General features: G+C 42.2%; 2 protein-coding genes across 5 annotated transcripts in view; both read right to left on the bottom strand.

Annotated features, from left to right (window-relative positions):
* Positions 1–4,789, bottom strand: part of pros1 (protein S) — a 35,242-nt gene extending 30,453 nt beyond the window's left edge. The window contains exons 1-3 of one of the 3 annotated variants that reach the window (XM_067442319.1): positions 4,466–4,789; positions 813–970; positions 677–701 (exon numbers count right to left, since the gene is read on the bottom strand). In XM_067442319.1, the coding sequence (XP_067298420.1) occupies positions 677–701; positions 813–970; positions 4,466–4,535 (253 nt within the window). In that variant the 5' untranslated portion in view covers positions 4,536–4,789. The remainder of the gene's footprint in view (positions 1–676; positions 702–812; positions 971–4,465) is intronic. The other 2 variants (XM_067442320.1, XM_067442318.1) reach the window with 2 other exon arrangements.
* A 1,528-nt stretch (positions 4,790–6,317) lies between these two features.
* Positions 6,318–22,500, bottom strand: part of rasa3 (RAS p21 protein activator 3) — a 60,239-nt gene continuing 44,056 nt past the window's right edge. Inside the window, exons 17-24 of one of the 2 annotated variants that reach the window (XM_067442315.1) lie at positions 22,417–22,494; positions 21,901–21,974; positions 18,893–19,011; positions 12,323–12,405; positions 11,280–11,488; positions 10,415–10,518; positions 10,069–10,252; positions 6,318–6,913 (exon numbers count right to left, since the gene is read on the bottom strand). In XM_067442315.1, the coding sequence (XP_067298416.1) occupies positions 6,838–6,913; positions 10,069–10,252; positions 10,415–10,518; positions 11,280–11,488; positions 12,323–12,405; positions 18,893–19,011; positions 21,901–21,974; positions 22,417–22,494 (927 nt within the window). In that variant the 3' untranslated portion in view covers positions 6,318–6,837. The remainder of the gene's footprint in view (positions 6,914–10,068; positions 10,253–10,414; positions 10,519–11,279; positions 11,489–12,322; positions 12,406–18,892; positions 19,012–21,900; positions 21,975–22,416; positions 22,495–22,500) is intronic. The other variant, XM_067442316.1, reaches the window with a different exon arrangement.

The raw sequence follows: 22,500 nt of genomic DNA, 5'->3' as shown, positions 1-22,500 counted from the left end.
GATATGCAGGATGCAATGCTACTCTATAGGTACTCAAGATTGACATGACACTGACTGAAACTGAGTGTTTCACCCCCCCTTTAACCACTGATTTATAGTTTAGAGCAAAATGGAAGAAGACGGATGTCCAAATGCTCATTTAGTGGAGGATTGACATAAACAAAGTTGATTCTGTCTTCAGTGAAGGTGAACAGTGTGAGAATATCAGATGTGTATCAGTGTATTGGATCCGTGCATTCGGCCTTAAAGTGACAGCAGCTTTGTAACTTTTCTACAAGTATTTAAATGAGTTTAAGTTAGTCGTCTGCTAGTGTGTCAGATGGAGCGTCACTGACTGGCTTAAACCATGATGGCATAATGTGCATTTATACAACTATAATACAATAATGCGGCGACATAAAGAAGGACATTTACTTTTGATACTGAAGTACTTCTGAAAACAAATACTTCTGTACTTTTACTGCAGTAAAAATCTGTTTTTACAACTTTCACTCGTAACGGAGTAATATTTGACCAGCAGTACTGTTACTCCAGTAATGAAGTCGTGTAGTTTGTCCAGCTCTGCATTGAAGGCATGATGAACTCGTGTGTTTTCACATCGAGCGGCTACAGTCTAAAGTGTGACGTGTGATGGGCGGAGCCTGATGACATCACAGGAAGTGTTTATTTGACTTACCTACGTACTTGGGGTAGAAGTATTCCTGGAAGACGAGAGAACATGAGATTATTGACAGACCTCACACACACATGCGTTCACAAACAGGAGCCGGCGGGTCAATGTCAGCACAAACAGCAGTATTGATCGGACGCACCGTTTCCAGGTTGTTCTCGAAGATCTCCCGCGCCTCCTCTTTATTGCACAACTCCTCGATGCACTCGCGCTCCAGGTTTCCTTTCTTGCTCTCCTCAAACAGGCTGTTGGCGCGTCTGTGTCTCTGCAGGAACGCCGAGGCTTCATTCTGAGGAAGAACTGGACACGAGAACACGTCAGGAACACACAGACAGCCGTCAAGAAGAGCTGCAGAGTCCCTTTCAGACCAAATCTATCCATCATACCTGAAAACCACACTTGAGTAAAAGTCTCAGAGCATCAGATTTAAAGGAGCTGTATGTAAGAGATGTATTTCAATGAATCATAAAATGGCCCTGATATGTCTCTAGAGCTTGGAACATCCTCTGCAAGAACAAAGAAATGTGTTCGTTTTCTCGAGGTGGCAAGAACAAGAATAAAGTTCGTTCTGTCAGAACATCCCATACTTCACGAGAAAAGCAGGTGCCGATCATCTGCGTTTCTCCGCATTAACCACGCCCACTTTAAATGTCTGACCAATCACACAATAGTTCTCGGACACCCGCAAGAAAAAATATCTGCTCGGGCGATGTGTCGAGAACTCCCGAACCAGGGCTGAGAGAACATGACGTCATTTTGATCTCTCAGCCCTGGAAGAGAGAACTGTTTCCTCTGTTCTTGCGGAGTATGCTGAAGCCTTTCATAAATCGTGTTCATTTCAAACACTTCTATCACTGACAGCAGTAGTCCGGCAGGATATTGTCATTATAAAGTTGTTGTTGCAGCTCAGCTGATGTTGATGATGTCATGTTGTGTTTTGGCCTGAAGCTCCGCCCTCCACTGATCGACCAATCAGGAGTCAGTAGTGTTTGGGGTTGCCAGATCTGCTCTAGTTCCCACAGCTGCAGATCTACAAACGTTCTGCTGATCCTGCAGCCAATCTGGCAACCTCGAGTCAGGGGGAGGGGGATAGACCTGCAGTACCAGTTTTGGCCACAATCTCACACACACCTCCTTTAACAGTACTTGAGTGTTGTACTCGTACTGAATGTAGGCTCAGCGATGCACTGGAGCTCGACACCTGAGAGACAAGCCAGTGAAAATAAGAGAAATCCTAAATGAACAGCCTCTTAAACGTCTGCAAACTCTCAAGTCTCAGATGAGCTCAAGCGCACACTGAGGCCATACGTCTCATCAGTACAGCGGATGCATAAAGTAATGTTAAGATGAAAGCTACAGTCTCTTCAATGCCCTTAGATGGCCATATCGCTTCTTTATAGCAGAAACTGCTGCAGAAAAACTGAATGTAATGTGTAACTGCTCAACACAAATGCATTGGAGTAAAAAGAAAAGTACATTTACTTGTTGAAAAATTTAGTCAAGTCGAGAGTAAAAGCTGCCGACTACAAAGTTGACAAAAAGATACTCAAGTACAGTAACACCACTGGACCATCGCTCTTACTGACTAACAGAACACACGAAAACACGGACTCTGGACTGTCACACACACACACACACACTCATTATCTGCCAATACTCCTATTTGATCATCAGGCCTACACACACACACACACACACATTTCACCATATTAGTGAGGACATCACATAGACTTTCATTGATTTTATATCAGGTTAATGATACTTTCTATCCCCTAACCCAACCCCTATCCCTACACACACACACACACACACACACACACACACACACACACACACACACACACACACACACACACACACACACACACACACACACACACACACACACACACACCAGTCTTCCGCTTTGACCCCATTAAAAGCCAAAGTGTGTCACAGAGGGATTTATCCTCCACCTTTTTCTAGAGAAAACCCTGTTTCTGGAGTGACCATCTTCAGCACTGACCCAGACCAGTTTAAAGCAGACCAGACCAGTTTAAACCAGACCAGACCAGTTTAAATCAGACCAGACCAGACCAGTTTAAACCAGACCAGACCAGTTTAAAGCAGACCAGACCAGTTTAAACCAGACCAGACCAGTTTAAATCAGACCAGACCAGTTTAAATCAGACCAGACCAGACCAGTTTAAACCAGACCAGACCAGTTTAAATCAGACCAGACCAGTTTAAACCAGACCAGACCAGTTTAAACCAGACCAGACCAGTTTAAATCAGACCAGACCAGTTTAAACCAGACCAGACCAGTTTAAAACACAGACCAGACCAGTTTAAACCAGACCAGACCAGACCAGTTTAAACCAGACCAGACCAGTTTAAATCAGACCAGTTTAAACCAGACCAGACCAGACCAGTTTAAACCAGACCAGACCAGTTTACATCAGACCAGACCAGACCAGTTTAAACCAGACCAGACCAGACCAGTTTAAACCAGACCAGACCAGTTTAAATCAGACCAGACCAGACCAGTTTAAATCAGACCAGACCAGACCAGTTTAAACCAGACCAGACCAGTTTAAATCAGACCAGACCAGTTTAAACCAGACCAGTTTAAACCAGACCAGACCAGTTTAAATCAGACCAGACCAGACCAGTTTAAACCAGACCAGAGCAGATGGTTTTCAGTCAATAATGCATGAGTTTTATCAGCAGATCCTCTCATCCTCTCTTCTGTAAAGCGTGATGAGTCTGAACACTGGTCATGTGGACCACACTGCTACAGTGACTTTAGTAAACACGGATACAGTATTACTTTTTAAATACTAGTTATTTTGACAGCATCTTTACTTCCGTAAGCAGGTACATCGTTATATCGTTAACACTGTTCGTTTAGTCAACATTGCGAGTTACTTTTGTGCGTCGACAGTTCTCTGTGATTGTGTAAACAGCAGCATTGGTACTGTACAGTACAGGAATGATGATTGAAATGGATGTTATGAACGTGTTTGAGAAAGAAATGAATGAGAGGTGATCTAATAAAGATGGTACATGTATGTAGGCTGTAAACTGAAGAATGTTTATTTTTATATCAGACCATTATTGTGGATCTGACCTTTTTATTTTATTATTATTATTATCTTTACAACTGTTTTAACTATGCTTGTTTTTAATTTTTTATTCGTCCATATGGTATTCTTTTCTCTCATGCATTTGTTACCACTGTTTAATTAATTTCTATGTAAATACTGATACATTGACAACATTTTTAATTGCTTTTGCAAACACTTCAATTATTTTGTTACTTTGTGAATACTAATAATTGTGTAAACATTAGAGTAAACACTGATGCCTGTTCCTCTGTAAACGCGATGATTTGGTCAACATTATAAGTTACTTTTGTAAACAAATACTGGTAATATTGACCAAACGGTTACAGTTACTTTTGTAAACGGATACTTTACACCGCTACTCTTTAACACGGCTACATTCTAACTTTAAACGGTTAATTGTGGCAACATTAGACGTTATTTTCGTAAACACCGATACATTGTAACACTGTGTGATCTTACAGGTATCGTCATATTGAGTTCATTACTATGGTAACCGTTCTAGTTCTAGTGTTATGATATAAAAGCGGAGAATATGAGATCTGATGTGTTTGAAGAGCGCGACTCACACCGGGTACCAGACGAACTTTACTGCGGTAAACGCGCGCGTCCGGCAACGCCGTTAATCCCGCGGGTAACGGAGAAGTTTTTACTCGTTCATGTGTGTGTGTGTGTGTGTGGTTTTACTCACAGCGGCGTGACGCGCAGAGTTGAGCGCGCACCAGCAGAAGCACGAGGCCGAGCACCGTCAGTCTCCTCATGCTCGCGCGGTTCGGTTCGGTCCACTCACTCACTCACTCACACACACACTTCCGGTTCCAATCCGAACTCAAACACACACACACACACTCGGTTCTGTCCGTTCGCGGTGCTGCGCGTTGGCTGAGAGCGCGCTCGGGGATTATGTAACAGGAATTAAAGCTCCTGATAAATGATGATTAACCCTTTAATGCCTCAGAGTTCAGTTTTCAGAAGAAAGACTCGGACACGGATCGCTTTGCTATTGCCTTCATTTGGACAGGAGAAGTGTGTACACACACACACACACACACACACACACACACACACACACACGTACACACACAGATCAATAACTGCTCATGAGTGACATTATTATTGCGTACTTCCTTAGTTTGAGTTTATTCTGTGATATAAAAATAATCAGCAGCTCATCTGAGTGTGTGAATGGACACACACACACACACACATTTCACCCATAAATCACAAGACAAGAGGAAATAATTTCACACTCAATCAACATTTAGTCAAATGAGTTTAAGCACTGATACATGTAAATATTAATATTTGTGTGTGTGTCTGTATGTATATATAAATAAATATAACATTTTAAATACACACACACATACACACACACACTTTTATCCAAAGTGACGTACAAATGAGGAATACAAACCATTAATCTGAACTGAATACAGAAATTCTTTTGATTTGAGGGTGAAATATGAAAAATCATCACATCCATAAACCGACGAGCTGGAGTTATTATTAATAAAACACACTCATGCAGTCTAGCTTTGGTTTCACACACACACACACACACACACACACACACACACACACACACACACACACACACACACACACACACACACACACACACACACACACTCTCTCTCTCTCTCTCTCTCTCTCTCACACACACACACACACACACTCTCTCTCTCTCTCTCTCTCACACACACACACACTCTCTCTCATACACTCACTCTGTCATACACACACTCTCTCTCACACACACACACACATACTCTCAGGCCCCGTCCACACGAAGCCAGCGCTTTCCCAATCCGATCTTTTTTTCCCTCGTTTTAAGAAATATCTGCGTCCACACGAGATGACGAAAACGGACTAGAAACGATGTAGTTTGCATGCCAGGCCAGTGTGTGGCGCTGTAGTTCTGCCACAGAAATACACTAATAACGGAGAAGAAGAGTTGTGGCTAGCAGGGGTATAGCAGCGGTCGGAGGTGAGGCGAAATCTCACAATAAAATAACAATAAATACATTTGCTGCTTATCGGATGTGTTTTATTAACGCCTACACCGACCCCGACCCATAACACACCCGTACAGTAACGCAGATACGGTCATTAAATGAGGCGATGTTGATGAGCTCATGCCCAGTGCCGGAGCCGTATCCCTTAACTCTTCACCGTGCTGGACGTAGTGTGATGACATCACCGTTTCAGAAAATACACGGATTCGCTACACACACGAAAACGGAAGATGATCGTTTTCAGATTTATCCGCTCTGGGACCCGGTTTCGAAAAATATCGGATTCGTGCTTCCTAAACGCCGGATCCGTGTGGACGAAACGCTGATACAATGCCCTTAGATACACAATTTATACGTATACAGCTAAACGCGTCTCTGTGTAGACGGGGCCTCACTCCCACACACACACACACACACTCCCGCACAAACACACACACTCTCTCACACACACACACACTCTCGCACACACACACACACTCCCGCACAAACACACACACTCTCTCACACACACACACACTCTCGCACACACACACACACTCTCACTCACTCACACACACACACACACACACAAACTCACTCTGTCACACACACACACACACACACACACACACACACACATCAGTAAATTTAAAACACGTTCCTCAAGAAAGTGAGACACAACAGGAAGTATAAAAACATGAATGTCCGCCTCTGAGCACATCTGGACCCACAAACCGCGAGGAGCTTAGTGTTGCATGCTGGGAAGGGCGTCTGGCATGCTCCAACACACAAACACACACACACACGTGACAGGTTTCCCACAATGCAGCACTCCTTCAGTCGCTGGACCGTTCTCATCATCTAGAGTTAAACACACAGAGTTCATCCGATGCAAAGCATTGTGGTCCTGAAGACTCCGATATAAAAGCACGTGATGATGCGGCTCAGAGGGCGCTGTGATTGGCTATCCCAGGAAAGCACCAAAGTTTGAGCTTTTGTCAGTGGCCGCCTTCCCGTCAATCAAAACCGTGTTGCCGTGGAGACGGTGCAGAGTCTGCAGTGGGCGTGGTCAGATGGAGTAGGTGGAGCTTTCTGACTGCTGGCGGATGTAGCACTGGAAGCTCTGGTCACCGATTGGATGTTCCCTGGAAACAAATAGAGCAGATATATAAGAATACACATATCTGAGTCTGTCCAACGTTATCTGTTATAACTTCCCCAACAGTGATCCGCACACATACGGTAATATTGCTTGACTGTTTATATCACTGGAAACCGTAAACAGAAAGTAGAGCTCACTGAGACAGACGCTGATGTGGGCCGCATTAAACCGCACGATGTGCACAGAGACTCTGCTAACATCAATTAGCATGCTTTGACATGTTTTCTAGCTTGAATTAGAATGTTGCTAGCAGGTTTTAACACTTTGTTAGTATGTTATTAACATTTTATTAATATTATTTAACATTATGTTAGCATTTTGCTAACATGTTTTATCATCGGAGATAAAAATGTTTAATCGCGATTAATCGCAGTATGCGCAAAATTCAATAATGAATGCAAAAGTGCTGCTTAATGAACAAAAGTGCAATAACATATGGTTTGCAAACACTTTAAACAAATAAGGGGCTTTTTACAGCAGTTAAAAGTTAGTAACAGTTACAATATTTCTTGTAAATATCAACTAAACATTAATCAAATTAAATTAAATTGGTGGTATACGTATATGTATATGATATTCTCATCAGTGTTCTGTCAGCTTTAACACAGGCCGACTTAAATCTGCATATTTGTGATATTTAATTTTATAAAGGCCTTTTTTAAAAATCTTATTAAATGTGTGCATCATCTTTCATGTTGAATTCTTACATTTGATTAATAAATTCAGTTATAATAGTAAAGACACTATAGGCTGTTACCAATCAAATTAAATCATTTAAACTGCAAAAAATACAGCTGCAATAAATAATGTTATAAGATTGATGTTCTCAATAAAACATGCAATCATACTTATAAACATAACCGCCAATAGGGGGCAGCAAGTGATCGTCTTCATGAGTGAGTCATTGAGTCGATTCATTCAAATGATTCATTCAAAACACTGAATCATTCAGGAACAAAACACCGCGCCGAGTGTTGCTTTCCTCTGGAACTATTCTCGTCGGTGAAATCATCGGTGAAATGTACAAAAACAGGTTGTTTGGATCTAAAATGTAAGTGACTTAATATTAATTAGGCTACTGTTTATTGAACTAGTCTACACCATTCATGCTACACAATTCACGATTGCAAAGTCGACATGTGTTATTAACAATATCATAAATCATAAATATGAACAACTACAGAAAGCTCAGTTTGACCCCGGTATGTTTCTTCTGTGAGTTTATATCGCTGCTCAATGGTTTTGATTTCTCCATGAATGTCTCTCAGAGACGGGCAGCGCGAGCCTCAACGCGACTAACGTACCAGAGGCAGAGATACACTCATCAATCGCTGTTTACATCTAATATAATAAAAACAACAACAAAATCTGGATCATTCTCGCGTTTCTGGTTATTTTTTTATATTTATTTGTCCCAGACAAAGAATGTCAGCCCTTGGCTTCGGCTACAGACAGCGCTGTATTCTCCTGACCAATGGTTTGTCTGTGTGTGTATTCTCCTGACCAATGGTTTGTCTGTGTGTGTATTCTCCTGACCAATGGTGTGTCTGTGTGTGTATTCTCCTGACCAATGGTTTGTCTGTGTGTGTATTCTCCTGACCAATGGTTTGTCTGAGTGTGTATTCTCCTGACCAATGGTTTGTCTGTGTGTGTATTCTCCTGACCAATGGTTTGTCTGAGTGTGTATTCTCCTGACCAATGGTTTGTCTGTGTGTGTATTCTCCTGACCAATGGTTTGTCTGAGTGTGTATTCTCCTGACCAATGGTTTGTCTGTGTGTGTATTCTCCTGACCAATGGTTTGTCTGTGTGTGTATTCTTCTGACCAATGGTTTGTCTGAGTGTGTATTCTCCTGACCAATGGTTTGTCTGTGTGTGTATTCTCCTGACCAATGGTTTGTCTGAGTGTGTATTCTCCTGACCAATGGTTTGTCTGTGTGTGTATTCTCCTGACCAATGGTTTGTCTGTGTGTGTATTCTCCTGACCAATGGTTTGTCTGAGTGTGTATTCAGAGGCAGAGCAACGGCCTTTCAATATAATAATAAATAACTGTGTTAGGTAAGGGCTAATGTCCACCCAGCCGGTTGTTATCGCAGAATAAACCCCTTCAGAGCGATCAGGACCCCGAGGCGAAGCGGAGCGTCACTCTGAAGGGGTTTATTCTGAGATAACAACCGGCTGGGTGGACATTATCCCGCTTATTACACGCCTACTAGTCTCAGATAAATTACACACTAAATATTGTCTTAAGATTAAATATTTTATTAGCTCTTACGCAAAGCTTCCGCGAAGAAAACAGTTCCGTACTGCTTTAAGCCTTTATCTATCGCTGCTAAATGTTGAGAATGAATGCTGAAAGGGTTAGTTCAGCCAAAAATGAACCCAAGCCTCTGATTTACTCTCCCTCAGGTCATTATAGGTGTTTATGACATTCTTCTGTCAGACAAATACAATCAGAGTTATATTTAAAAAGTCCAGGCTAACGTTAATCCCAGCAGTAGTTGGAGCTGTTTCTGAAGTCCATTAAATGCAGCTGTCCGTCAAATAACGTGCTCCACACGACTCCGATGGGTTAATAGAGCCTTCTGATTCCAATCGATGCGTTTGTGTCAGAAAAATATCCATATTTAAAACTTTATAAAGGAAACCTGCCTTGAAGTCTTCCATTGTAACCCACGGCTGTTTAAGCCACAAGATGGCGTCAGCGTTAAGCACAGAAGTAGAACCGGTCAAGATAACTCGCAGTACCCGGATGAGCGGGTGTTATCTGGAAATAACATACCGCTGGAATGCGCGATTGACCAATTAGAATCAAGTATTTCACAGAGCCGTGTAATAATGCGCGATAAAATAATTGTCGGCAATAATTAATTAATGCGTTAACGTGATAATAACGCGTTAACTTGCCCAGCCCTATTTTTAACATGTTAACATTAATTAACATGTCGTTAGCATTATTTAGCCTTTTGTGGGGATGTTTTAACATGTTGTTAACATTTTGTTAGCATGTCGTTAGCGCGATTTAACATTTTTGCTAGCATGTTGGTAGCATGTTGTTAGCCTGTTGCTAGCTGCGGTGAAGCGATCCGTGTTGTGTACAGCGCTGTACTGGTGTAACTGGTGTGATCGTGACACTTACTGGCTTCCATATTTGGTCTTCCTGAACTTGTCGCGCTTGTACTGCGTGTGCTGCTGCTCCAGCGTCTGCACGGCGGAGATCACGAGTCTCAGCGTTTTATACGTTTCCTGCGGGTCGTCGATCACAAACGTGGAATATTCCTCCTGCTCAGGGCCGTCATACACGGACTTACTGCCACAGGCCTCTGGAGCACAGGAGACATCAATCAACACACTGGATAACGGTGTCTGTCTCTCTCTCACACACGCACCCGCACACACACACACACACACACACACACACACACACACACACACACACACACACACACACACACACACACACTCTCTCTCTCTCTCTCACTCACCCTGCATCTTCACTAGTTTGGACATGTATGTGCTGTAGAGCGAGTAGATTCTCTCCGTCTCGCGGTCTCCATCCACGTCCAGCTGGATGTTGGCAGGAAGTCCCCTGAGCGACAGAACACAAGCATGATGACATCACATCCTGTCCATAAGGACTGACACTGAGATCTACAAATGCAAATAAAATAAACTGACAACTACATTGAGGGGGCGGGGCTAAGAGACACCTCCAGCACATCAGGACCAGAGGCGGGCATTAACTACAGTGAGGGGGTGGGGCTAAGAGACACCTCCAGCCAATCAGGACCAGAGGCGGGCATTAACTACAGTGAGGGGGTGGGGCTAAGAGACACTTCTCAGCGAATCAGGACCAGAGGCGGGCATTAACTACAGTAAGTGGGCGGGGCTAAGAGACACTTCTCAGCGAATCAGGACCACAGGCAGGTGTTAGCTACAGTAAGTGGGCGGGGCTAAGAGACACTGCTCAGCTAATCAGGACCAGAGGCGGGTGTTTGCTACAGTGAGTGGGCGAGGCTAAGAGACACTGTGCTCAGCCAATCAGGACCAGAGGCGGGTGTTAGGTACAGTGAGTGGGCGGGGCTAAGAGACACCGCTCAGCCAATCAGGACCAGAGGCGGGCGTTAGCTACAGTGAGTGGGTGGGGCTAAGAGACACCGCTCAGCCAATCAGGACCAGAGGCGGGTGTTAGCTACAGTGAGTGGGCGGGGCTAAGAGACACCGCTCAGTCAATCAGGACCAGAGGCGGGTGTTAACTACAGTGAGTGGGCGGGGCTAAGAGACACCGCTCAGCCAATCAGGACCAGAGGCGGGCGTTAGCTACAGTGAGTGGGCGGGGCTTAGACTCACCCCGTGCAGGGTGTGCATCCGGGCGCGGTGTCCGCAGAAAGCTTGCAGCAGAGCCAGTGCCCGTTAAGGAAGGCCGACGGATGGTACGTGCTCAAGCGCTTGCGGTTACACTGGCTGACTTTGGTCAGGATGTCGATCCAATCGCGAGCCTCCACGCAGTTGTTGGCCTGGATGTAGAGCGCCCTCTCTGGCTGGATGACCTGGAACATCTGGAGGAACAGGGAGATTTACAGATGCTGCGTACACACTACGGCTGTGCGATGTTGAAGAAAAATGCGATATGCAATACCTCGATACGATATAGCTACGCGTGTGTAAACATTATTAAGTAAAAATTATTTAAAGCGGTGGTTCCGTGTGTTTTTTCTAGGCTTGGTTGTGTTTATGAGGCGCAGTATAACACGTCTTAATACTTCTTCTTTTTAAAATGCTGTATTTTTCTTCTATCCTCCCTTTATTCCCCACCGCTGTCTGTGCTTTGAACGGCTCGTTTGCTTCCTGCTTCTATGAAGCCCCTCCCTCTGAAAAACACAATGGTCTTAGATTGGTCAGATGGCCAAATGTAGTTTCCTGTATTTTTATTGGCTGAAGCACAGGTTAAGGCCACGCCCCTTCTCATTACGGGCAGAAGCCACATCTGCGGAGACTAGCAAGGTTTTATGATGCCACCAACCCAGGAAGAAGCTCGTTGTAGTCCAAACCGGCCATTTTTGTAGGCAATAAACTGTCGTAACTTTAAAAGACAATATCTCCGTTTGCATTGAACTTTCAGCGCTGTAACTTTGCAGAGACTGTTTATGCTCAAGCAGCAACATTACACACTAACTAAAGTTAAACAAGTCACATCACACGCAAACACCCCTTTAAAAACTAAGAATAATACCATTTATGTGTTTCACATTCTTAAAGAAAGCATCGCTAAAACTTCTGAAAGTGACCAGCAAAAATGTATGTCATTTGCGTGCCGTTGCGATATGCATATTTGAGATATTTCGATAATTTGCACAGCCAATCACATTTGAATCTGACAGAGCTTGTCTTACGTTCTTCATCTTGAAGGACTCTTCCTCTAGTCTCTCCACAGCCAGGATGTTTTCTATAGGGATGCTGCACAGAGCGCCCTCTCCTGGACACACAGACACACAGCAGGACTGATGAGCATAACACTCGTCAGTGACCAACACAGACCCGACCCGATGGATGGATAAATTAAACACATACAGTAGTGTTCAAAAGTCTCTTCTGCTCATTTATCTGATCATAAATCCAGTAAAACAGTGAAATATTACTCCAGTGTAATCAGTATTTTATTTCTCAGGATTCTTTGATGAATGGAACAGTGTTTATTTGAAATAGAATCTTTTATAACATTATAAATGTCACTTTTGATCAATTTAACGCATCCATGAAGAATAAAAGTAATAATTTCCTTTAAAAAAATCTTTTGAACTGTATTGCATGTTTTTGTGCTTTTAATTCATGACAACAGGCATAACATTATGACTTAATATTGTGTTGGTCTCCCTGACCCGTTGAGGCATGGACTCCACACCAAGATGTTAGCAGCAGATCCTTTAAGTCTTGTAAGTTGGGGCCTCGTTGGATCATATCCATTCGCTCCCCACGTGCATCAATGAGCCTTGGCCGCCCATGACCCTGTGGCCGGTTCTCCACTGGTCCTTCCTTGGAGCACTTTTGATAGATACTGACCACTGCAGACCGGGAACAGCCCACAAGAGCTGCAGTTTTGGAGATGCTCTGACCCAGTCGTCTAGCCGTCACAATCTGGCCAAACTCGCTCAAATCCTTACGCTTGCCCATTTCTCCTGCTTCACACACATCAACTCTGAGGACTAAATGTTCACTTGCTGGCTAATATATCCCACCCACTAACAGGAGCCGTGATGGAGAGATCATCAGTGTTATTCACTGGTCATAATGTTATGCCTGATCAGTGTATATTCATAATGGTTGACAAAAGTGGTGACGCATCGAACATCTGGAATATTTGCCATTATTTCTGTTGACCATCATTATGAAAAATATATATTCAGAAAATGACTCTTTATTGTTTTCATTTAACAATTCATGCATCAAATCATGGACTGTCACACTGCAAAAAATGCTCTTCTTACTCAGTAATTTAATCTGGTTTCTAATCTAAATATCTAACAATTCTTAAATCAAGATGCATTTACTAGATCAGTAAAACGACAAGATAAGAGCTGGACAAACTACACAACTTCATTCTCTCTAGTAATTTGGCACATAGTCTTAGAGCTAAACCTTGACTCACTGGGGCCCAGGTCAGGAAGCAGACAAACTGGCTAAACCAACCGTCTGCTAGCTGTCTCACGTCACCAAAGTCAGCTAAATCCCAGCACATAGAGACTCTTTCACCTAGATATTATCACATAGAGACTGTGTCTGTTCCCCGAATTAGTAAATACAAAAAACCATCAAAACCATTCAACAGTAAAAATTTAATTGATGTCCAACAAATAAACAACAGATATAATACGGATGAACAATTGATAAAGCTTGGGTTGCTGAATATTCGATCCCTTTCGCCAAAAACGCTTGTTGTCAATGATATGATTATAGATCATAACTTAGATGTGCTGTGTTTGACAGAAACCTGGCTAAAACCTGACGATTACATTACTTTAAATGAGTGCACCCCCCGAGATTATTGTTATAAACATGAGCCACGTCTGAAAGGTAAAGGGGGAGGTGTGGCTGTAATTTATAATAATATTTTCAGTATTACTCAGAAGTCTAGTTTCAAATATAATTCCTTTGAAGTTTTGGTGCTTTATGTAACGCTGTGTAGTGTAAATGATAAATCCCTTCTGACATTTGTGTTGGCTACTGTATACAGGCCACCAGGGCACAATACAGACTTTATCAAAGAATTTGCTGGTTTTGTATCGGAGTTAGTATTAGCTGTAGATAAAGTACTAATTGTTGGGGATTTTAATATCCACGTAGACAATGAAAAAGACGCATTGGGATTGGCATTTAGAGACATTCTAAACTCTATTGGAGTTAGACAACACGTATCAGGGCCCACTCATCGCCTTAATCATACTTTAGATCTAATAATGTCACATGGAATAAATGTTGATACTGTTAAAATTCTGCAGCAGAGCGATGACATCTCAGATCATTACCTAATATCATGTATACTTAATTTACCTAAGGCTGCAAAGCCATCCCCTCGCTTCAAATATGGCAGGACGATAACCGCTGCGACTAAAGATTGCTTTGTACATAATCTTCCTCATCAGTTCCATCTCCTCAGCATTACAGATAGCCAAGATGAACTTGATGCTGCAACCGAAACTATTGACTCTCTCCTTACTAGCACTTTAGACATAGTTGCTCCCCGGCGCTTAAAGAAGATTAAAGCAAATAATCCAACGCCGTGGTACAACGAGCACACTCGGGCCCTTAAAACAGCAGCCAGAAAAATGGAGCGCAGCTGGAAGAAAACAAAACTAGAGGTTTTTCGCAATTTGTGGAAAGAGAGCATGATTGCATACAGAAAGGCCATAAAAACTGCTAGATCTGCTTATTTCTCATCTCTTTTAGAAGAAAACAAACACAACCCTAAGTATTTATTCGATACAGTGGCTAAATTATCAAAAAATAAAGCTTCAGCTTCTGATGTTTGTAAACAACACAGCAGTAATGACTTTATGAACTTCTTTACTAGTAAGATTGATAATATTAGGAATAAAATTATAACCATGCAGCCGTCTACTACAGTATCACTTCAGACAGAGCACTGCAGGGTCACTGAGGAAAAATGACACTCATTCACTGCTATAGGAGGAGAAGAACTGGCTAAACTTGTAAAATCATCAAAATCAACAACATGTATGCTTGACCCTATACCGACTAGGCTATTAAAAGAGATACTTCCAGAGGTCATAGATCCTCTGCTTAATATCATTAATTCATCTTTGACATTAGGATATGTACCGAAAACTTTTAAGTTGGCTATAATTAAACCACTTATTAAAAAAACACAACTTGATCCTAAAGAATTAGTCAATTACAGGCCAATCTCGAATCTACCGTTTCTATCAAAAATACTAGAAAAGGCCGTGTCTTCACAATTATGTTCCTTCTTAGAAAGAAATGGTATATGTGAGGATTTCCAGTCAGGATTTAGACCGTATCATAGCACTGAGACTGCTCTAATTAGAGTTACTGTGTGTGTGTGTGTGTGTGTGTGTGTGTGTGTGTGTGTGTGTGTGTGTGTGTGTGTGTGTGTGTGTGTGTGTGTGTGTGTGTGTGTTTTAGACCGTATCATAGCACTGAGACTGCTCTAATTAGAGTTACAAATGATTTACTCTTATCATCTGATCGTGGTTGAGTCTCTCTATTAGTGTTACTCGATCTTAGCGCTGCATTTGATACTATCGATCACAATATTCTTCTGAATAGAATCGAAAATTATGTTGGCGTTAGTGGAACTGCTTTGGCATGGTTTAAATCGTACTTATCTGACCGTTATCAGTTTGTAGCAGTAAATGAAGAGATGTCACACCGATCACAAGTTCAGTATGGGGTACCGCAAGGCTCAGTGTTAGGACCGCTGCTCTTCACGCTGTATCTGCTACCACTGGGAGATATCATTAAGAAGCATGGCGTTAGTTTTCATTGTTATGCTGACGATACTCAGCTCTATATTTCCTCACGCCCTGATGAAACCTACCAATTCACAAGATTAACAGAATGCATAGCTGATATAAAAAATTGGATGAATAGTAATTTTCTGCAACTTAATTCAGATAAAACTGAATTTTTAATTATTGGACAGAAAAGCTCCACAAGTAGTAACCGAGAATACTGTCTAACACTTGATGACTGCTCTGTCAAGCCCTCGTCGTCAGTGAGGAACCTGGGTGTGCTCTTTGATACCAATCTTTCATTTGAAAGCCACGTTTCTAGCATCTGTAAAACCGCATTCTATCATCTTAAAAATATATCTAAATTACGGCACATGCTTTCAATGCAAAATGCTGAACAGTTAGTACATGCTTTCATGAGCTCAAGGCTAGATTATTGTAATGCTCTACTGGGTGGTTGCCCTGCTCGCTTAATAAACAAACTCCAGCTGGTCCAAACCGCAGCAGCTCGAGTTCTTACTAGAACCAGGAAGTATGATCATATTAGTCCAGTTCTGTCAACACTGCACTGGCTCCCTATTAAACATCGCATACATTTTAAAATCTTGCTTATTACTTACAAAGCACTAAATAGTTTAGCTCCCCGGTACTTAAGCGAGCTCTTAATGCATTATACCCCATCACGTCGATTGCGGTCTCAAAACTCTGGCCAGTTGATAATACCTAGAATATCTAAATCAACTGCAGGCGGTCGATCATTTTCCTATTTAGCTCCTAAATTGTGGAATAGTCTTCCTAGCATTGTTCGGGAAGCAGACACACTCTGTCAGTTTAAATCTAGACTAAAAACACATCTCTTTACTATGGCATACACACAGAACATTATTAACTCTCATTATTCAGATCAATTGACTGATTGTTAGGCTGCATTAACTAGGTCAGCCGGAACCGGGAACACTTCCCATAACACCTGATGTACTCGTTACATCATAAAAAGAGTGACATCTACGCTAATGTTAGTCTCTCTGTTTATCCCGAGGTTTATCCCGGATCTGGGCCCTGTCCGGATCGGATGGTGGACCTGCCTGGACATGACCAACGCATCCTGGAGTGTCTGCTGAGCCGTGTCAAATGGTGTCTCCTCTGAATTTGCCTCACTGGCACGACATGCTCAAAACCCGTCTTCGGCGCAATAATTCCGATCTTTCATGTATTCATACTCTTGTGTAATTGACGCCCCATCCTAAATAAATCTGTCTCTTCCGTGATACCCTGAAAATTTTGAATATTCCGATCTAATATGATTTCCGACCTGTAAGGTTGCCAGAATAATAATCTTACACGGTGTGTTAATAGGCCAGAGGAGAACTGGCACCCCGACTGAGTCTGGTTTCTCCCAAGGTTTATTTTTCTCCATCATGCCCCGATGGAGTTTTGGTTCCTTGCCACTGTCGCCTTTGGCTTGGCTTGCTCAGTTGGGGACACTAAAAATATGATTAAAGTTATTCAACTTATTATACAAATAAAATATATGAATTAGGTCTTATTTAATTCTATAAACTATAATACTGATCTGCCAACATTGTCGCTATATGATAAATTAAAATAAGCTGATAACATCACTGTTTTCTCCAGTACGGCTGTACAGCCAAATCTAATTTTGTCGCAATATTGCCCTGTTTGACACTGTGAAGCTGCTTTGACACAATCGTGATTGTAAAAGCACTTTATAAATAAAGTTGATTGATTGATTGATTGATTATTTGAGTAAAAGTACTGCTGGTCAAATATTACTCCGTTACGAGTGAAAGTTGTAAAAACAGATTTTTACTGCAGTAAAAGTGCAGAAGTATTTGTTTTCAGAAGTACTTCAGTATCAGTAGTAAATGTCCTTCTTTATGTCGCCGCATTATTGTATTATAGTTGTATAAATGCACATTATGCCATCATGGTTTAAGCCAGTCAGTGACGCTCCATCTGACACACTAGCAGACGACTAACTTAAACTCATTTAAATACTTGTAGAAAAGTTACAAAGCTGCTGTCACTTTAAGGCCGAATGCACGGATCCAATACACTGATACACATCTGATATTCTCACACTGTTCACCTTCACTGAAGACAGAATCAACTTTGTTTATGTGAATCCTCCACTAAATGAGCATTTGGACATCCGTCTTCTTCCATTTTGCTCTAAACTATAAATCAGTGTTTAATAAATGCTGTGAAATCATTGAACTTCAAAAGACTCTACAAGAGTGATTCCTGAAAGGCTTTCTGCAAAAACCCAAACACCTTTAAAAGAAGAAAAAAATCATCACTGACTTTCAAAGCTGCGACAGAAACGACTTTCCACTTCGAGGACCTTGATAGAAATGTAGTGGAGTAAAGAGGACGATATTTGTCTTTCAGATGGAGTGAAGTTAAAGTCAGAAGATTACAGAAAGAATAATACTCCAGTAAAGCACAGAGACTCAAACAGTGAACTTCAGGACAGGACTCGAGGAAATGAGCAGAGGGACTGTCCAGATCTGGCTAAGTTTTTTTTTCTTGTTTTATTGAAAATAAAATATCTAAATGAAGTGAGTTTTTGCTTAAAACAGGCAAAATGATCTGCCAATGGGGTGAGAAAAATAATCTTATTTCTGTTTAAAATCTTGTTTTCGTCCCAAACAGAAATAAGTTTATTTTTCTCACCCCATTGGCAGGTCATTTTGCCTGTTTTAAGCAAAAACTCACTTCATTTAGATATTTTATCCCCAGAAAAGAAGTTAAAATATCTAATGTCGTTTTACTGATCTAGTAAATGCATCTTGATTTAAGAATATTTAGATATTTGGACTGGAAACAAGACAAAAATACTGAGTAAGAAGAGCATTTTTTGCAGTGTATTGAGTTATTGATCAGTGTTGATGATGGACTCACACATGGACAGATGACCTCACACACCTGTAGTGAGAGTTTGGGACAAACCTTTAGCGTTACCTTTGGTTTTATGGTAGGTGAACTCGTGGTTGGTGAGGCGGAACCATCTCTTCTTGAAGTTCTTCAGACCGAAGCGGTTTCGTCCTTGAGCTCGTTTGATCATGAACCTGGAACGGCAGAACAGAAAAACCCAAAGGTCAAACTCCCTCCGGTCTAAATCACACACACACACACACACACACACACACACACACACACACACACACACACACACACACACGCACACACACTCGCACGTGCACACGCTCACGCACACACACACACCTCACAGGGAACGTTCTGCCAAGGTTCTCTTGAGGTTATGAACAAACGTTCCTCTAGCAACGTTAATAGAACGTTAGTTCAGATGTCTTTAATAACGTTCATGTAGTGATTTTTGTTACAACTTGTTTTGTTTCGGTTTTGTGTCAGTTTCTGTCGGTTTTGTGTCGGTTTCTGACGGGTGTGTCTCCAGTGATGATGTAATAGGTGGGTGTGGCTCTGAGGCTCCGCCTTCTTTGAGCTGTAAATCTTCTCCAGTGATGATGTAATAGGTGGGTGTGGCTCTGAGGCTCCACCTTCTTTGAGCTGTAAATCTTCTCCAGTGATGATGTAATAGGTGGGTGTGGCTCTGAGGCTCCGCCTTCTTTGAGGTGTAAATCTTCTCCGGTGATGATGTAATAGGTGGGTGTGGCTCTGAGGCTCCGCCTTCTTTGAGGTGTAAATCTTCTCCGGTGATGATGTAATAGGTGGGTGTGGCTCTGAGGCTCTGCCTTCTTTGAGGTGTAAATCTTCTCCGGTGATGATGTAATAGGTGGGTGTGGCTCTGAGGCTCCGACTTCTTTGAGCTGTAAATCTTCTCCAGTGATGATGTAATAGGTGGGTGTGGCTCTGAGGCTCCGCCTTCTTTGAGGTGTAAATCTTCTCCGGTGATGATGTAATAGGTGGGTGTGGCTCTGAGGCTCCGCCTTCTTTGAGGTGTAAATCTTCTCCGGTGATGATGTAATAGGTGGGTGTGGCTCTGAGGCTCTGCCTTCTTTGAGGTGTAAATCTTCTCCGGTGATGATGTAATAGGTGGGTGTGGCTCTGAGGCTCCGACTTCTTTGAGGTGTAAATCTTCTCCAGTGATGATGTAATAGGTGGGTGTGGCTCTGAGGCTCCGCCTTCTTTGAGCTGTAAATCTTCTCCAGTGATGATGTAATAGGTGGGTGTGGCTCTGAGGCTCCACCTTCTTTGAGCTGTAAATCTTCTCCAGTGATGATGTAATAGGTGGGTGTGGCTCTGAGGCTCCGCCTTCTTTGAGGTGTAAATCTTCTCCGGTGATGATGTAATAGGTGGGTGTGGCTCTGAGGCTCCGCCCTTCTTTGAGGTGTAAATCTTCTCCGGTGATGATGTAATAGGTGGGTGTGGCTCTGAGGCTCTGCCTTCTTTGAGGTGTAAATCTTCTCCGGTGATGATGTAATAGGTGGGTGTGGCTCTGAGGCTCCGCCTTCTTTGAGGTGTAAATCTTCTCCAGTGATGATGTAATAGGTGGGTGTGGCTCTGAGGCTCCACCTTCTTTGAGCTGTAAATCTTCTCCAGTGATGATGTAATAGGTGGGTGTGGCTCTGAGGCTCCGCCTTCTTTGAGGTGTAAATCTTCTCCGGTGATGATGTAATAGGTGGGTGTGGCTCTGAGGCTCCGCCTTCTTTGAGGTGTAAATCTTCTCCGGTGATGATGTAATAGGTGGGTGTGGCTCTGAGGCTCCGCCTTCTTTGAGGTGTAAATCTTCTCCGGTGATGATGTAATAGGTGGGTGTGGCTCTGAGGCTCCGACTTCTTTGAGGTGTAAATCTTTTCCGGTGATGATGTAATAGGTGGGTGTGGCTCTGAGGCTCCGCCTTCTTTGAGGTGTAAATCTTCTCCGGTGATGATGTAATAGGTGGGTGTGGCTCTGAGGCTCCGCCTTCTTTGAGGTGTAAATCATCTCTGGTGATGATGTAATAGGTGGGTGTGGCTCTGAGACACTGATAGTCGCTTTATACTAGAAACTGAAGCTGTGTTTGTAACTGAAAGAGACGCTGACACTGTTTTCATTGCATAAAGTGCTGTATGAACGAACGTGACGTGACTGAGTCTGAATCTCAGAGCCGGAGCAAACACATCCACATCACAATGATCAGATGCTTTTTTGTCATTTTGTCATTTTGTCATTATGTCATTTTTGTTTTTTATTTTGTGATTGAGAGGAAAACGCAGCACATATTTACATATGCGTCCAGATATTAGTGGAGTGGGGATGTTCGCTAGCAGTATAGCTTCTTTTTAATTGAAAAAAAAGACTTATTTTGGGGTTTTGCTCACTATGACAGGGAAGGGAGAGCTTTAGATGCGCTAATGTGGGCTCAGACACTGGGGAAGGCCATGAACAGGGTCAGGAGGTCAAAGGTCATCTAACACAGGTGAGTCTTACCTGCCAGAGCCCTTGGCGTCAAACCTCTTAATAACGAGTTTAACGCTCCTGCATCCAGCAGAGAAACACAAACACACACACACTTGTAACACTGTCAAATTAAAGCCCAGCACTATGCTCACTATATATATATAAAAAAGGTCATCGTATATAAACATGCTTTTTTGTTTAAGGGGACTTTTGTTGGCCCTGTAAGGACTCGTATTGTGATGAGCTGACCAATAAAGGGGAAGGGCGGCCATTTTAAAGGCAACGTTCGTTGCTGTATTGGGCAACGAACCTACACATTAACATTTCGTATGGACTAATTTATTTGAGTATGTAAAGAGAGGTACCATGTTTGCAAGGGTAAGCTGCTTTATATTTTGATTTGTGTTGGATGTGGTTGAAATCACACTGTTTTTGTGTATTACATTTTTGCCAAATTAGTAAAAGGAAACAATAGTCAGACTCCCCTTGTGATAATGATTCAATCTTTCTTGTAAAGAGTTGTAGTTGTTATACACTGATGAAGTGACATGTGACGGCCTTATGAGCCGTGTGATTGGACTATAAGCGTCTCTCACCCTTCCTTCAGCATGATGGGCGTCTCTATGCTCTTCTGATCCCATCGAGCCGAGGACGATATCAGATCCAGGAACTGTGACAGAGAGAACACGCATCAGACACGCGTGCACTGCAAAAAATGCTTTTCGTACATTGTATTTTTGTCTTGTTTCTCGTCTAAATATCTAGAAATTCTCACATTAAGAAGTATTTACTAGACAAGCAAAAGTAATTGTCTTGTTTTGGGAAAAAACTCAAAATGAAGAGAGTTTTTGCTTAAAATAAGATAAATAATCTGCCAATGGGGTGAGAAAAATAATCTTGTTTTCGGTTTGGATTAAGATTATTTTTTATTATTATCTTATTTTAAGCAAAAACTCTCTTCATTTTGAGTTATTTTTCCCAAAACAAGACAATTACTTTTGCTTGTCTAGTAAATACTTCTTGTTTTAAGAATTTTTAGATGTTTGGACTAGAGTAAGAAAAGCATTTTTTCGAAGCGTGACACATGATGTGTGGGTGTGCGAGCCACTCACGTTCTTCACTGCATCCGCGTACTTTTGTTCATTGAAGTAGTCGTAGAAAGCCGCCATGTAGGACTCTTTGAAATTGGCCTGAAG

The sequence above is a fragment of the Pseudorasbora parva genome, chromosome 4 (assembly GCF_024679245.1).
Source record: "Pseudorasbora parva isolate DD20220531a chromosome 4, ASM2467924v1, whole genome shotgun sequence".
Lineage (NCBI taxonomy): Eukaryota > Metazoa > Chordata > Actinopteri > Cypriniformes > Gobionidae > Pseudorasbora > Pseudorasbora parva.
The sequence above is the reverse complement of the archived record's forward strand: the minus strand, read 5'-3'. Positions and strand labels throughout refer to the sequence as shown.